The 17,973-nt window shown below is 38.7% G+C and overlaps 1 protein-coding gene across 1 annotated transcript in view; it reads left to right on the top strand.

Moving 5' to 3' along the window:
* The window catches only part of AACS (acetoacetyl-CoA synthetase), a gene marked incomplete at its 5' end in the record, with an annotated part of 41,814 nt that extends 24,182 nt beyond the window's left edge, over positions 1-17,632 (top strand). The window contains 10 exons of the mRNA XM_010293691.1: positions 2,697-2,777; positions 3,898-4,022; positions 6,968-7,032; positions 7,211-7,333; positions 8,690-8,803; positions 9,313-9,438; positions 11,454-11,523; positions 12,434-12,492; positions 13,363-13,565; positions 16,270-17,632. Coding sequence (XP_010291993.1) covers positions 2,697-2,777; positions 3,898-4,022; positions 6,968-7,032; positions 7,211-7,333; positions 8,690-8,803; positions 9,313-9,438; positions 11,454-11,523; positions 12,434-12,492; positions 13,363-13,565; positions 16,270-16,407 — 1,104 coding nt within the window. The remainder of the gene's footprint in view (positions 1-2,696; positions 2,778-3,897; positions 4,023-6,967; positions 7,033-7,210; positions 7,334-8,689; positions 8,804-9,312; positions 9,439-11,453; positions 11,524-12,433; positions 12,493-13,362; positions 13,566-16,269) is intronic.
* Between the last annotated feature and the right edge of the window lie 341 nt (positions 17,633-17,973).

The raw sequence follows: 17,973 nt of genomic DNA on the forward strand, positions 1-17,973 counted from the left end.
AGGGTGATTTTTTTTTTCCCCCCTTAAGTTCTGGCGCTAACACCTCTGGCCTAAAGGCAAATTGTTGCATCAGAGGCTTCCTTGGGTTGCATGTGTTGTATGTGTCAGTTTGAATAGGGTCTACAATAAAATCCATGCAAAGAAATTCTTAGATGTCTTCTGCATGCTTGATTGAGTTCCCCTGCTCTTGGCTTAATCTTGTTTCTACTGTAATTAGCAGGAGGATTCTCACTGATTTTGACAAAAGCAGAATTAGCCCATGGTCTTTGTCTCCTTTTCCAGCCTCAATAACCAAAGTTTGATTGTGATAGTTAAAAACGCAAGAAGAGATGACATTTCAGTAAAGACACCTCAATTGTTGCTTATTTGCAGTGTGCTTCAATGCTGTTTTGTTACTGTACTGGTCTTAGAGATGCTAATAGGCAGGTTGCTTTAGATTCACAGCTCAGTTTATCTAATTCTGCAGTATGTTTCTAGTCTGTTTTCTCTGCACATACTGTTTTCTTGAAACAGAGTATAATAGCATATGTAAATAAGGAAAATGAAGCCAGGTCATGGCAGATGATTTAAAAAGTAGTGCCTCAGAGGGAGTAAGATTTTTCTGGTCTTGGAAGCAAAGCTGTTATTGTACTGAACAATTGGATGTGCTACAGAAAGACATTTGGAGGGCTATTGAAGAACATTAGTGAGTAATTGTTTTTCTGAAGTACTAAAAACGTTGGTTCTGCTTCTTACCCCATTCATACAGGCTCCTTTTCAGTTATTCCATATTCCTAACTATGTAGGGAGAGAATTCTTTTGGCAAAATCCTAATCAGTTTGTTTGTATCCATTGTAAGGACGCTCAAGACTTGGGCTTAAATAGCTGCGCTGCTGCAAACTTCTTGTGTGAACTGTAGGCAAATTGCCCTGAGGATTTTTTGTGCTCAGACTGTTTCTCAGTGCTGTATAGAGAACACTGCTGGTTTGAGACCAGGACCAGCAGCCATGAGTAGCTGCTCTCTCTCAGCTGTGTAACCACTTAGCACTGGTCCCTTACGTGCTGGTAGTGTGGCTCAGGAGACACAGTGCCTACTGATTTTTGACACTCCAGATGCTCAGCACTTTATCAGCTGTATGTTAAGCCCAATGAAGACAAGCAGACCAGTAAGTTTTTATCAGCTACCGGATCTGTGTCATGAAATGCTAAGTGCTTAGGATTTACTTTGAGGGTCATACAAGTGCTATAAATAAACAAGTCCTGTAAAGAAACTTGAGAGAGCATCTTGGGCCATTAGCTCTTTAGAACAGTTATGCCTTCTACCGCAATACCTTTGTTTCCAGAGTTACCAGATTTTGTAGGGGAATAGTTCATAGCCTCTACCTAAAGTAATTGTTAAAAAATTTCCTTTTGGCTCCAAAACTGTGGAATAGCAACAACTAAATGGAAGAAAAAGAAAGCCAATACTTATTTTAATTGAATTTGACTTTTAATTTCACTACTTTGTCTGGCTCCTTCAGATTCTCCTGCAGATGCAATGTCCTTACTTTTATAAATGGAGTAATTATGTTAACATCTGCAACTCTTTTGACAACCTTAACTGTTAAGTTAGACACAGTGTTTCTAAATACCAAATATTTTTTATTATTTTTAAAAGGTAGCTATAGCTAGGTGGCAGCATTGTTACAGCTTAGTGTACTCAAACAGTAGCAGGTGAATTCAGACCTGGCTCCTTTGAGTAGCAAAGAGAAAATAAGATTTACTCCTTTATTTTTATTTAATGTTTTCTGCCTTTTCTCCCAAAGCGTGTGCCAGTTTAATGACTCTTCTTTTTCATTTCAAATGTTTATCTGTAATCTATTTTCCTTCAGCATAAATCTTGTTTCATGCTTATGAGACTCTTAATAGTTCCATTCTTAAGTCCTTGCATAAATGCAAAAAGCATCTTTATGTTAAAATCAACCACATTAATTTGTCACTGCAGTGATGTGACTTAGTGAAGTAGTTTGTAAATTTGTTCATACTAACAAGTTATGCTTTAATGATGATCAGAAAGGTATTTCAGTGGCATTTCTAACAAAAGAGAAAAGGAAGTAATATATTTAACTACATTAATATCGATGCTTTGAGCAGTGAGATTTTTCACATTGCTAGTCACTTCAATGTTTACAAGAGATGTGTATAGTTCGTCTTTCAACTCCTAGATCTTGATAGATAAGATAGCTTGGGTAAAGAGAGTTAACATATAGCAGCTGCTGCAGTCCGTAAGAGCTCTAGGTCCTTCATTCCTCCCAGTTGCCTAGATATACTGAAAATGAAACTGTCAAAGGGCTTAGCTTGGAAAATCTGACTGGTAAAAGCATGCTGTTAAAATTATAGCCTGCATGGAGTACTCTGCAACTCTGGCTGGGCAGAGTTGGAAGTGAAGGAAGTTCTTTATTCCATGGATTACAAGTGATGTGCAGTGGGAACTGCTGAGGTCTAATGAGAGACGCTGATTAGTTATGTGAGAAAATGGAGAATGCAGTTGCTGCTGCTGTAGATAGGCCCTGGAATTTACTTTAGCTGTGGTTAAAAGGAAATATTTGCCTGTAATTCTGGAGTACATCCTGCAAAGGATTGACAACATTAGGGTTTTTTGAAGTCTTAATGTGCTGTCAGAGTTTTGCTTTTCATTTATGTGAACTTATATTTTTCTTTTCACTGTGTTTTTTCAGGGTACACTAATACAGCATCTGAAGGAACATATTCTTCATGGCAACATGACCAGCAATGATGTTGTTATGTACTATACAACGGTAAGTGTGGCTTATTAAGGCATTTTAAAAAACACTTCAATATAATTTTCTTATAAAGGTGGGAGAGCTTTTCCTACAACAGGTACATTTCAATGTATGTTTTATTTTCACTCTGCAAGGGATTGGCCTACTTAACTGAGTTTAAAAAAATCAGGTGGAATAATAAAATGCAACAGGGACCTTTCTGATGAAAGGTCAAAGCCATGTTAAATGTTTGATTGAATTAGTGAGGAAAACAGATTGCTTTTTACAGTATCTTAGATTTATTGATCCAACTACCTCATCGATATCACCTGCAAAACAGGCTCTACCTTCTTGTGTCATGCAAGGCTTGACCATACTGAAGATGAGAATTTCTGTTAGGTCTTTGTTTTGGTGGGGAGGAAAGAAGCTGTACAACTCTAAGTTTAGTGAAGGAAAGGGAATAAAACTGATCTATGTAGGGTTCAGTTATGTGCTGTTTTTTTCTAATGCTGTGGTAAAGAAGATTGTTCCAAAGTCTTCTATTACTGTAACAGTTTGAGAGGGCTAATGTCTTTCCTCATGAGTTCCTTTCTGAACTGTAACACTACTAGTCAGTTTGTAATATCTCCATGGAGGAATCATTATAATTACCTTGTCCCAAAGTTGTCCTGTCTCTTGACTCATTCTTTAAAGGTATGTGTACAGGGAGGCATGGAATCCCCATCTCATTAGGTGCTTCTAAGGATAAGTTAGATGGACATCCATCAGCAACATGTGGCTGATCCAGTCTTGGGGCAGGTGAGATGACACACAGTGCTCCAGCCTTAATTTCAGATTCCTGAATAATACGATTAAATGTAATCAACAGAGATGAGCATAAACTCAGGTGTTGGTTTAACAGTTTCTTAAAGCAGGAAAAATTTGGGCAAGGAAAGTGGAGGGGAAGATGACACCTTTTGCATAAGGGCAGGGAGCACGCTTTGGTCCAGATGATTTGGCCAAAAGCTACACCTGTCCATCACTTTCTAGTTGCCTGTAGCTCTTCTACCAGCATGTGACAGCAAGTAATGCTCCTGATCCTGTGATAGAGCTGCCAGGAAAGCGGACGGCTAGCTGACAAAGTTAGAAGCTAACGTAGGTATCTTCTTTTTTCCAGACTGGCTGGATGATGTGGAATTGGTTAGTGACTGCACTTGCTACAGGAGCTTCAGTGGTCCTGTATGATGGATCTCCTCTAATTCCATCACCAAATGTGCTCTGGGACTTGACTGACCGACTAGGGTATGTAAACAAGATTAAATGTAAGAATAACAGTCTTTGCTCCTGTTATGATGATTGCATACAAGCAACCTTGTTAAAGGTGTCATTGTCTTGGTCAGAAACTAGTATGTAGCATGACATAGTTTATCTTTTGGCTTAGCCTTGAGTGGAACTACTTTTTAAAACTTTGTACTAAAACAGTCTTCGAGAGCGAGCAGAAGAGACAAAGAGATGATTGTTTCAAACTTGAATCAAGTGTTTGGATTCCAGGCAAACAAAAAATTTTGGTTCAATAGTTAGTTTTCAAGAGCAGCCTTTTCAAAAGGCGGTAACTGGGAGCAACCTGAAGAGTAGTTTCTCAGCACACTCAGAAAATAAGAATCCTTTATTTCAAGTGGCTCAACATAAGACCCAATATAGCACTTTGACTTAAAGACATAAATTGACTGGAAAGGCTCAGCAGGGTTGCTTATATTTTCATAGTTTGCTTTTTAATCTATAATGCCTGATTCTCCCTGTTGAGCTGTTTGTTAATTGTTTTATACAGTTTTTTGTGTCTAAAAAGGCTCACAGTGCCCTCTTTCTTGAAGCCTAGAGAAATGGCAGGTATCGGATAAATAGCTGTAAAATCCTGTGGTGCTATTTAGCTTTGTACACTGGTTGAACTTGGACTTTTTTTTTTTGTAACTTTACCGTTTTGCCAACTGATACAAGGAGTAGATCTTGATAATACTGGTAAAATAATGAGTGTCATTTTTAATTGATAATTAAAATGAATTAATTTGTGGTGGAAAGTAGATGCCAAAAGATTCACTTTTTAACTCTTGATAATTAATGATTTAAACTTCACTTTAGCTTTCGTGACATGTAATATTTAAAGACTGACATTTTGTCTCTGGCTATTATAATTGAAGGTTAATGCCTAGCAGAATGCTGTCAGTAAAAAAGCCCAAACACAACACAAAACAAAACCACAAACTTAAGACACCCCTCCCCACCCAAAAAAAGCCCCAGTAGAACAACAGGCAAAAATTTAGAATCAAGAAATAACACAGCTTATTTTTAACCATTGTTTCTATGTGCCAAAGGTAAGTGAAGATAACTGAAATGTGTCTGCATGTCTCACTTTTGTAAACTGGTGCTAAAAGTGGTGGCCATCTGTGTGGTACTTCATAATGCAGTCTGTTCCCAACTCAGTCATATGTTACATATTTAAAAAAAAGGCTTCAACATGTTAAGACTACCTTACTTCTCTGAAGATGTGCCATACTTTCCTTCAGATAGCATATTCTTACAGTATCATTAAGATATCTCAAATTACTTATGTGGACATCAGTTAAAGATCTGTTCAAGTGAACTCTATTTAGTCACCATCCACCAATTATGTAGCATTTGGAAGGAAATAATAGGAGATTAGGCTCTACATGTGCTGTAGAGGAAGTGTCAAAGAGCTTAAAAATAAACAGAGAAGCATTATGTATTCTAGCTGTAAAATAAGCACTCATTTGAAGCATGGAAGGAAAGTAAGAGATTACACAAGGGTAAAAATAGTTCACATGATTGTGGTACATGATAACTGGAGGAGCGGTGTACTTCTGTGGGCTCTCACGGTGCTGTTCCCACGTACCTGACAAATTGCTCTGTGCACCCATGTGTTTGTGCAAGTAGCCTGTCCCTGTCCCTACCCAAGAGGTGGCAGCTTCTCAGTAATTGTCATCTGCCTAAATGGCAAAGGAAGACATCCCCTTTTGATAGTGTTGGAATAGCCCTCTCTCTGTCTGAAACTGTATCTCAAGAGCTGTTCTACCTTCCGTCTTGCCTTTGGAGTAAAAGCAAAGATAGCAGGATCTTAGAATAAGTTCTATTGATGTACATATTGCCTGTGTTCTGTGCGCTCAGATGGTATCCCCTACCTGCCTCTGTGCATGTTCTTGAGTGAGTTTATTGCTGTAATATAAAATGAATTAGCAGAAAGCAGGGTAGAGGATTTCCTGAAAGTCAGCAGAAACATTGTTGGTCTCTTCTCCCAAGCAACTAGCAATAGAACGAGAGGAAATGGCCTCAGATTGCACCAGGGGAGGTTTAGACTAGATATTAGGAAAAATTTCTTTACTGAGAGAGTGGTCAAACATTGGAACAGGCTGCCCAGGGAAGTGATGGAGTCACCATCACTGGAAGTATTCAAAAAACGTGTAGACGTGGCACTTCAGGACATGGGTTAGTGGGCATGGTGGTGTTGGGTTGATGATTGGACTTGATCATCTTAAAGGTCTTCTCCAATCTTAATGATTCTGTGATTAAACTAGCACTTCCATTGATAGAGTAAGGAAGGGGTGCAGCCTTTGTTTCAAGTTTTAATTATGTTGTATTGGAGAGCTCTAAAAACACTTTTTGCAAGCGCAGAATTCAATTGTTCAGTTAGCTAGGCCAAATTTCATGTTCGGTTAGGCACCTGCAGCTGAGACTTTCATCGGTGGAAACTGAACAGGTATCTAAGAAAATCACTGGCTGCTGTCTTCAAAGTGAAGTATTCTTTGTTAAACTGTGCCATGAAATGGCAAAATTTTTATATGCGAGAGTGTAACAAGGCAGAAGTTCTGTGTTAAACAACTTAGTGGCAATTAAGGCCCATTAATGAAGTAAACATTATAACATTTTGTGATGTCTTTGGAGTGTTCTGCAGTTACAAATTCCTGTAAATGAAAGTGAATGTTTTCTGTGTGGTGGGAAAGCTTTGCTTAATATTTAAAGATAGAATTAAAAGTTTCAAAGCTGCAGGAATGACATGCGATCTGACTAATTTTGATTGCTCAAAAGGATGTGCCTTGCACTTAGCTTTAAAATTGCTTCACTAATCAATGTACAGTGTTGCTAACAGCCTCTGCTTACTGCAATGGGAATTGCAGGTCTTTAGAATCTTAGCATATTTAAATATGCAAAACATTTAAACTTTTTTTCCCCTCTAGGATCACCATCCTTGGAACGGGTGCAAAGTGGCTGGCTGTTCTAGAAGAGAAAAATTTAAAACCATGTAAGCTTCAAAAAGCTGTTGAATCCTTTCTATCCTCCCTCCTGCATTTCCTTGCCAGGTTCTGGCCCTGTATCTTGTCACAAAGTCCTTTAATTATTCTGGATTGTAGTGACAAATAGTTACAAACTCTTGTCAAAATTCTACCTTAACCTATTTTGTTCATTTCCTACTTTTTAAGGTGAAACGCACAATCTCCAAACACTCCACACTATACTGTCTACAGGATCACCGCTCAAATCTCAAAGTTATGAGTATGTCTACAAACACATAAAAAGCAGTGTCCTCTTGGGATCCATTTCAGGTGATGCTCTAATGCTGCACGGATCTTACTGATTCTGTTCATTGCCTGTGCGTTTCCTTCTTGCTTGTTTGCTGATATATATTTGGGAAGCTTAAGCCTTGGATCATTCAGGCTTGGTTATAGTTAAACTGGAATTAATTGTCTTTTTAGTGCAGAGATTTTCTGCATAATTCAGTGTGCCATAACGAAGCTCGTGCACTCAAAGGCTGTTTAGGTGGTATGTTTCTGACATGGTGAATGTTTTGGGTTTTAGCTTTTTTAAAGCAGGATCATTTATTTTGACTGGCTGTCCTGAGAGGTAGCAGGGTGAGATCAAGAAAAGAGTCTATTAACGTACAGAACATACTGTTCTGCAAATAGCTGACTTTAGCAGAAAATACTTCTTGGAGAGGTTTTTCCATGCTCCCGTTTCAATTCTTTTGTGCCAAGTAATTGGCACTGCAGACAGATTTTTTTGTAAATTATATAATTAGAGAAATATCAAGCCCACATACTGTGCAGTTTGTTGTGAGGAGCGCTAGCTGGTGCAACTTCTAGTCACATAAGGTCCACCACAGAACTCCTCATTCTGCTTTGTAATGAGGACTGACTTTTTCAAAGGGCTTTTTAACTCTGTTTAGTTTGATTTTTAAAGTCTGACTATTCTGCTACCGAAGTCACCTCTGACTCAGGTCTTAGAGTAGTGCTGAATCTTGAACTTACTACTTGTTTATAAGACATTAGTAGTCTCAAATGCAGAAGACTGTTTTTGAGTAAAGCTAATGTGATTGATTTGTGTCTTACAATTCTACTTCCTTGAGGTCCTAGAAAGACTATAAATATTCCAGTTAAGTAAGCTCTTTGACAGTACCTATTTTCATTAAGATAAGTGTTCATCCTATAGGCATGGCTTCTCCCCCCTCTGCTAATGAGAATAAGATACAAAAGCTAAGTAAATATTGAGTGAAATAGCTTGACTGGTTACTTTAATGAAAACAAACAAAAAAACATTTCTAAGTGATCTTAAATATCTAAGTCTGTAAAGTAGGGCCTGTTTATTTTCTCTCTCTCATATAAATGGGAATTTCCTTAAATGAGGTTAAAGAAACTGTTGGAAGCAGGAAAGTTATGCCTTAAGGAATATTTCTGTGTGAAGGGCATACACGTATAAAAAGACATACAAAATAAGAAAAGAAACCTTCTTTTGTTAAAAGCCACATAACATCCTAGATAATACTGTCTATTCTATGCTTCTTAATGTGGATCAGAAGCATTCGGCAAAGGTGGCAGTTTGCTGTTCTAGAGTTCTTATGTAGTTTTCAGTTTTGGTTTTTCCAAAAAGTACTGTGTATTCTAAGTGGACTTCTTTTATTGTAGGTGGGACAGATATAATTTCATGTTTCATGGGTCAGAACGTTACAATTCCAGTTTACAAAGGAGAAATTCAGGCCAGAAATCTTGGGATGGCTGTAGAAGCATGGAACGATGAAGGTAACTATTATCCAAAATATTATGCACACTTATGAAATTCAGTAGTTACATGATGTTAAGTTTTGTCAGGTGGGTAAACAGTCAGCTGTTAAATGGCTGATTTCACTTTGGAAACATGTTGCACAAAAACTGCATCTGGATCCGTCTGATCTGGGTCGTACAGGACTCTAGTGAAGATAATCAATGTGTAGAAAGGCCCTCCTTTTCCATTACTCTGCTAAAGCACATCAAGACCAAATTCTAGCCTCTGGTGTGTGTGCTAATTTGCTGTGTTGCTGTGGATGCCAGGGTGGCTTCCACCCTGTGGTCTAACTCTCCTAAAGTTAACTGAGGTTAAGGTAGGGATGATTTTGGGAATTGAACACAAGCTGTTAAGACCACCAGTCACGGCTCATCTCATATCTACATCAGCATCTGGCATGTAAGTAATAACTGTAGATGTTCTTTGCTTTGGTACTGTGTTGTTTACTGAAGGGAAATGCAGAAAATACCTCTTTCTTTGTAAACAGGAAAACCAGTTTGGGGCGAAAGTGGAGAGCTGGTTTGTACCAAGCCTATTCCCTGTCAGCCTACACACTTCTGGAATGATGAGAATGGAAACAAATACAGGAAAGCTTATTTTTCAAAATTCCCAGGTATGTAATGAAGGGTTTTGGATATTGCTCAAACTGACCAAGGATGTAGACTGTATTGCTGCTCCTAGGAAGGTACAGGTTTATTCTTGCCCAGTGATAAACAGGTGCAGCTTTGAATCTAGGTTTCCAGGGTGAGAACTCCACAGCATGTTTCATAACATCTCACTCTCTATTTTCTAGTGCTTTGTTTTGAATATGGATCCAAATCAGTTTAATAAGAATCTCTGGAAAGCTCCAATCCCATTTTGCTCCTGCTCTCATTAGGCAGATAGGACTGTAACAGCCTGATAATCTGTAGTTCAGACAAAGACTGCTTGGCATGAGTGTGAAAGTGCTGAATAGGTCAGGAGCAATCCTCCATCAACGAGTGCCACTGCACCTCTGCCAAACTGCTCCTGCCTAGCTGGAGGAGTGAATCCCAAGGGATAAGAGCTGACCTGCTATCTCATCACAGAATCACAGAATCATTAGGTTGGAAAGGACCTTCAAGATCATCAAGTCCAACCATTAATCCAGCGCCACCATGTCCCCTAAACCATGTCCTGAAGCGCCCCATCCACACGTTTCTTGAACACTTCCAGAGATGGCGACTCCACCACCTCCCTGGGCAGCCTGTTCCAATGCCTGACCACCCTCTCAGTGAAGAAATTTTTCCTAATATCCAATCTAAACCTCCCCTGGCGCAACTTGAGGCCATTTCCTCTTGTCCTATCACTAGTTACTTGGGAGAAGAGACCAACACCCACCTCACCACAACCCCCTTTCAGGTAGTTGCAGAGAGCGATAAGGTCTCCCCTCAGTCTCCTCTTCTCCAGACTAAACAACCTGAGTTCCCTCAGCCGCTCCTCATAAGACTTGTACTCCAGACGAGGCATGAGGCTTAAGTATATGCTGCCTCAGACATGCATATTCTGCATTCATACAGCCTTCCAGTGGTGGTAAGAGTAAAGGAACAGGTACTGTGGGCTGGAGGCTTTCTTCCTAATAATTGTGGAGGACCCTGCTCACCCAGAGTTTTTGCTTATGTGGCACAGCGATGCTGAACTCCGTTCTGCCTGCTGCTTCAGAGGAGCAGGACCTCGAGCTGCTTCTTTTTGGAGACGGAAGCCTTTTTATAAATAGCAGCAATATAGAGTGGATTCACAAGAGAAGTCAGGATGTGCAGCAGGAGACAATCATATAGGAAAATTGAGGGAATGTGGAAATTGCAGTCTGCATGTAAACCTGACAACAATAAATGCGGGGGTGGGGGGAGAATCTGTGTCAATTGTTAGACTGGAATCACTGTGGTCCCGAGGTTCTGTCTGAAACTCGTTTTCTGTTTTTTCCTTGTAAATGGGCTTAAGGTTGTAACAGATGGAAAATGGTCTGATGTGCACATGCATGTGCAAATAATTGAAGTTTGCTTTTTCTTCAGAAAAATTTGAGTAGAAATTTGGCTTGTATTTCTGTTTGCGGTAGTGATATCAATCTCAGAAATAATACAAAAGTTATTCTAGCTCTGAAAAGTCATATCTGATTTGAAGTTAACACAAATAAAGAACATTAAGCATATAAACTCCCTAGGGAATTGTTGAGACCTATTCTGCAAGCCCAGAAAGGTTCTTGCACAGAATTGTATGTCATAAAGGAAGAGGATCAAGAAAGACTGGTGGGAATATTGTTACCTTTGTGGAAGATTCTTCCAGTTTCCTCAGTGTGGTGTTCAGAGCAGCTATTCATCTATTTTCTAAAGGATGCTGTGGAGTCATGCAAACAAGCAATCAGAAGAAAAGCTAGGGTTTGATCCTAGTATGTGAACTACTCTTGTGTGTGCTAGCTCTTTGTAGTAAATGCCATGTGAATTGTTTGCATAGTTAAGTACTGCTACATTTGCTGTGTGTAGTTCTCAAAGTATATTTGATGTCATGTTTTTGTGTCTATCTTACTAAGTTACATGAGTTGAGTTACACCAATGTCAGCCGTTACTGGATGAATAAGAAATGAGCTGCTTAACCTTTGTCATTCTCTAATAGGTGTTTGGGCCCATGGTGATTACTGCAAAATCAATCCCAAGACAGGAGGAATTGTCATGCTGGGTCGCAGGTATAGTATTTTGGTGAAAGTGTTCTGAGTGAGTAAGTGTTAAAATTTGCAAACTTCACCTTAGAGCATGATGTACATGATTCTCCGTCATGCCTGTTAGCTTTATATTCATTTTGTTAAATCCAGTGTTGTGGATTTCAACCCTTAAATTAATCAGAGCAGCTGGATTAGAGGGAAGGGACCCCATTTCAAAGTTCTACCTCATTTTTGTGTATGTGAACACAAGACAGTATTGGACTGGGTTTTGTGTTCCATGGTTTATAATGATCATCTGTAAGAGTTCAAATTGAGAGAGCAGCACATTCAAGGTGGTGAATCAGGAAACTTGCCTTCTGGTCTTGGCTTTGCCACTGACTTGCTTTACAGCAAAACTTAATTATAGAAGGTCAGGTATTAAGTTGTGCTTGTTGGCAATCATAGACATCCCAGATGACAACTGTGGCTAAATTTTCTGCTTGCATTTAAAAGTTACTGTTTGAAACAAAGTTGAGTGAATGCCTTGAAGCTGTCTGGCGTTGTCACAAATAGACGTACTCAACAGATATATGGTGTGAAGCTGCTATATATGAAACACAAGTTCCAGCTATAAGAGACTAGAAAGTAATGATATGCGATTGCAGTATGATGGAGTACTACAAAGATTCTTGGTCTGTTTTGTCAGTGAGTGTGTATTTGAAGGCTACTGGAAAAAGGAGGGACTAGGGGAGGTGAATGAATAATGTTGAGGTTCTCTGTACAACTTCGTTTTAATGAGCAAAATGCCTTTTTAATCAAATTCTTTTAAAATTTGGTTTCTAATGTGGCTACATATTCACTGCATATGAGAGCTGTGGTTAATTGGATCAATTTATCTTTTCATCAAACTCTAATCACATTTTAATGCTTCTTTTGTTTTGTGTGTGATTTTCAGTGATGGTACATTAAATCCAAATGGAGTAAGATTTGGAAGTTCTGAAATCTATAACATAGGTATGAAATTAACTTTCCACCTCTTTCAGTAATGACATTGTTGCCTTAAATCTGAAATGTAAGCATTATAAAGGTGTTCAGAAGGATTAAGTAATAAAAGACTTGGCGTTTTTCACATGAAAGACAGTACAGAGCATATTAGCATTAACAGTAAAAGTGTGTTCTGTAGACTTGAAATTGGTTGCTTTCCTGAAGTAGCTGTAGGACTGGAGATGAGTAGTTGAGATGTGATCTCCATAAGATGTTGCTTTCATCTAATAAGGTCTTACAGACTAATTATATCATGCAGATTTGTAAGAGAATATCTAACTTCTGAGGCTTTTCTTTTCTTCCTCCCCTGCCCTGAGAAACTCTCGACACTGGTTTTATTATATCTTTCTTAATAATTAGATGAAGTACTTGAGCTTGTGCTTCATATTTCAAAGAAGGTTTATCTTGTGAAAGGTGGTAAAACTGTGTGCCTACAAAGGTGCTAATCTGAGACTTAAGGACCTGTTGCCACTCCTTGTTCTTGTGTGATCAGGCATGCTAGTTTTCTGTCTATGCAGCAATGGGACTTGTGAGGAAAGACAAAGAAAATGGCTTAGTGTAAAAGCTTGCTGTCTGCCCCAAAAGTTAGAGAAATTTTTTTTTGTCCTTGGCCTATATATATATATATAGGTCCTTAAGCCTGGATTTTCACCTGAGCAGGAGTTAAAATTTCAGAGCACCCAGAGCAGAAGCTCGTTGTAGAATAGCCTAGCCAGGACATCTGTTTTGCCTTTGCAGCTCCAGGGGAGGTGATACTTCTTTTGGTGCAACCACAAAAAATGTGCATCCAGAATGATATACAAATGCAACTGCTAATAAGGACTCTTCCTTTATTTTCAGTTGAAGCCTTTGAGGAGGTTTCCGATAGCCTCTGTGTCCCACAGTACAGCAAAGATGGGGAGGAGAGGGTGATACTCTTCCTGAAGATGGCATTAAACTATGCTTTCAGTGAGGATCTGGTGAAAAGAATTCGAGACGCAATACGTATAGCGCTTTCTGCCAGGCATGTTCCAAGCCTCATTCTAGAAACCAAAGGCATTCCGGTATGTCATGAAAAATGCTGCCTACTTTTTTTCTTTGTCACCTTGAATAGTAATTAAGGAGCAGTTGTCATTGCTCTTCAAACCCACATGCATGGAAATTTTAGCATCTCAAAAGTGTATTCAAGCTTTATAAATAGTTTGTCTATGTTGCCTAGCAACATCATTTCATCTCCTTTTCAGCTAAGCATGTTTTTGTTTTTTAACAATGCCTAAAAATGCCCATTCTCAGTTTTATAAAGGTGTTGTGTTTTCTCAGTAATATATACTTAAGCCTTTTAAAGGAAAATATTAAAAAGGTAATTTAACTTTAGCTTTTCTGGCTACCCATAAGCTTATTTTGCTTTTGTTTTCCTGTTTCAAATGACACTCTTATGAAAGCTGAGAGCACGTTTATAAAATCATTTTGTAAACCATTTCACTTTTACGTCTGTTCAGCCGCTTAATTGTAGCTCTATCACTGTCTTAACTGTAGCAGTAACTAAAGTAAAATCTTTGTGCTTATGAGAGGGGGGACAGAAATTTGCACAGCTAAAGGTTCTGCATGCTCAGTCTTCTGGAGCTGTGTTGCTCTACAGTGCTCTTCCTTGCTGTGTGAACTCTAGTTGGAATGCCTGTTTTTTGTGGTCCGCACTGATGCTAGAGCTCCTCAACAGCTCTCTGAGCAGCAGAATGGGGGTGCAGAGTGTAGTTGTCTCAAGTCCATTTGCACATAGACTTCAGTGTGTCTAGAGAAAAGGCTCAAGACTTCGTACCAATCGTTGGACATTCTGATACCCATTTCCTGCCAGTGTAGGTTTGTGTGACGTGGTCTAGGGTTGAGGACTGCCAGCCTCCGTAGTGCATGCAGCCATCCGGTTCTGACTGTTGAGTTACTTCTGTTTCAGGGCACTGTTGGCAAATAATACGTAGCTCAATGTCATCTTTGCATGAGTGGAAAATCCCCTGCACCTGTTAAATGGTGAAGCCTAGATTTTCTGGGCTGCAACTTGTCTTTTGCATGAAGTGTTGAATCACTTGAATGTACAGCACGAAGTTGATGGCAGTGAGGTGTTTATGATGGGCTGCCCCTCAGGAAAGCCTGCTTAGATAAATCAGTTCACACTTAACAATTGAGTTTAACAATTGAGTGAATTTTAATTACCTTTCAGGTAAATATGCCAGTGGTAAAGTGATCAAAGCTGTCTCCCATCTTTCTTTGAAAGCTTTGCTTGGAAGGGAAACCTTTCTATTTTCTGCTACTTTTAGAAATGTATTTAAATCCTCATCTGAAAATGCAATCTAATCCTGTGTACTGACACTGTATGCTGGTAGAAAATAGTATAGCTGTGCTGAAGTGATTAGGACTTCAGTAATACAAAGCATGATTTTTAATGAGATATCCAGCTGTTAAATATACTGCAAACTTAGTGTGAATCTTTCTAGTCCTGTCCTGACTAGATAAGCTTTCTGGTCATCATCCACAAGATGTTTACTGATGAAAGTTAACAAATTTACTTTGCTGAACAGTCCGTCCGATCTGTTTTGTTTTTAAAGAGGGCAGTTCCCTTGCAGGTCACTGAGACGTTCTGGTTTCTGAGAACTTGTGAAAATTAGGTTGCTACTCGTTGAGGAGGAAGAGTGATTGATTAAGGTGGTTCAGGAGGGTAGGATTACACATGACTTCAGCAGTTTTAATAAGGAAAGGTTTGATTTAGTATGAAGATCAATATTGCAAGAGTGTATTGAGTTGAGGATTATTCAGTGTGGCTCTGGAAGATCTCTAAGGAAAAGTGGTGATGCCTGGAGCTGAGGAGTTTCAGTGGCTTTGGAGGCCAGGACCAACCTGGGTTCCTCTATCAGCAGATTCAGCAGTAAAGCAAGTGCAGTTTCTGTTCCCAGAGCAGACAGACAAGACTAAGGAGGTATTTGGAGGTCAGCTTTTTAAAGTTGTTGTTCCCCAAAAGTTCTCAGTGGTACCAGCCCAAAGGAAGGTCATATTAAAGCCTATAAAAGCAGAGATGGTCTTCTAAAATGGGCCTTGACATTATTGCTGTTAACACTGGAATAGTTCTTCCTTACTGAGCTGTACTAGTCAGAAGTTGCAGTGGTCTGATGCCAGGAAGAGAAGAATTAGGTTTTTTGTCTGCAGTGTCCTTACTTACAGAATAACACTATGTAATATAATTTTTGTGATTTATATGTGGAGGTGAAACCTTTGTTATGCTTTCTTTTGAAACTTTAATGTTGAAGACCACTTAAGCTCAGTGTTTCACTTTACCCTATTAGAGAAAGACTGTCCATTTAAGCTACAAAAGTCATCGTTTTCTTCTCCCAAAGCCCAATGGATTTGGGCTTTGAGCCCACCTTAGAAAATTAAAAATTGTTTGACAATTGGATGTGTCAGAACACAAAACATTACAGATTTTGAGTGTTTACACCATGATTCTAATCTGGTTTCATTGGTTTAAGTCAGAGCTTGATCATGTTCTCATAGTAATATCAAATAGGAACAGTAAACTAAAATCACATATAAACTCTTCTTTGAATTCTACTTACTCTTCAAGTGATTCTCAGAAGAGAGATTCTGGTGCCCTGGGTGTAACAGAAGGGAAGACATTGTGCTAAATTTTGATTGAATTCTGGGATCGGTGGGGGTATCATGGATATTTCCATAAAGCTACTACATGAAAAGTGTAATTTTGCCATTGCTGGTTTTGTTTTTCAGTATACAATAAATGGGAAGAAAGTGGAGGTAGCTGTGAAGCAAATAATTGCAGGGAAAGAAGTTGAGCAGCGGGGAGCTTTCTCAAACCCAGAGACTTTGGATCTGTACCAGAATATTCCTGAGCTTCAGAACTTCTGAAGTCATTTGTTTGGGGTTTTTTTGCATCTGTCTTTGTTCTGTGTTTGTTTTGTATATACCAATATTGTATGTAAAGGAAAAGCTCTATTTAATACCAGTGTTTCTTTTAAAAGAAAAAAATATTTCATTAAGTGCATTATGAAGGGCTTGGGTAAAGTTTAGCTCCTTTTATTGGTTAAATATGCCGTATGTCTTGGAGTTTTTTCCAGCCTGGAAGGAGGAACCTGCCTGGTTTGATTTTTATATATATGAGTGCATCTTTTCTGATTAGATTTACATCAGCAGCCCATCAAACAGGAGCACCAATAGCATAAGTTACAGTTGCAAACAGAATATTTCATAAAATGTTTGCTTTCTTTTTTTAAACTGGATTTTTAGCAATGTTTTTTCAATTCATGTGTTTCAGTCACCTGTAAGGAATACACAGCGATTTTATCTACTTGACTGCGAAACGTGAAAGTGTTCTAGATGTAGTGTGCATTTAAATGTTTTTATAAAGCCAAATCATAATGCACTAAACCCATTTGACTTGACTCAGAATAATTTCAGTCTTGAAATATCTCACGGTACCCTTGAAGGTAATTGCTGCTTCATTTTGTGATGTAACCTTCCTGTTGTGTTAAGCTTTTAGTTGATAGACGTCTGGGGGTTCAGAAGATGAGGGAGCAAATCACCTCCTCCTTATTCCTGGTGTAACTCCAGGTTACTTCCATGGAATTCACTGTCATTACTCTGGATTAACATCATTGCAGTTCAAGACAGCATTTTGCTTCCTTGAAGTTCTTCATTGGCTTCAAGGCAACAATCCTGTGTTACGTTAAGTCAAGAATTCCAGTGTGTTCGTTTACTAAAAGCTGAAGGTTTTTGTAACTTTTTTACTAAATGTCGTGTTGAAAGTGAAAGACTGAAATGTTTTCTAGCTCTGTGTCCTTCCAGTTTATAAAGGGAAAAATACTGTAATGAGCATACTAAAACAGTAAAATGGAAGCGCTAAAACATTGGGGGTTTTTTCATAAAACACAGTTGCAGCAGTTGTACCCAAACCTCTGGCATTCAGTATCTCCTGCACTGTTTGAATTTTGTGGGTTAAGTATTTAATGCATTAAAATCATGGATGTCCTTACACTTGTGTTGAATGCATTCAGCACTGATAGAGTTAATTAAAATAAATTGATTCTTTATATATATATATAAAAAAAATATATTACACTTGTTTCAACTTTCACTCAGTTATTGTCTTATTTTTATTTTCCTTTCAATTGGGTGTCATGGAATCATTTTTAGCTTGTGCCTTGTGTCAGTACAGTAAGAAGTGGTAGGTTGTGATATGTTAACGTTACTAAGAGGGGTACGTCTGTGCACTGAAAGTTGCGTACTCTGTTACTTAGGACAAAATCTAGATGCTCGTACTTCTGTTTAGCTGCAGTTAGTAAAAGTTTGTTGTGTATTTCCTCCACCCTGGGATAGATCTCGGCTCGCTAGCTCCAGTAAGCTGAAGGCTGTTGCAGAATATGTCAAATATTGCTCCTAATAATTCAGTAAGAGTGACACTGCCTCTAAATGCAG

The sequence above is a fragment of the Phaethon lepturus genome, unplaced genomic scaffold, assembly GCF_000687285.1.
Source record: "Phaethon lepturus isolate BGI_N335 unplaced genomic scaffold, ASM68728v1 scaffold38838, whole genome shotgun sequence".
NCBI lineage: Eukaryota > Metazoa > Chordata > Aves > Phaethontiformes > Phaethontidae > Phaethon > Phaethon lepturus.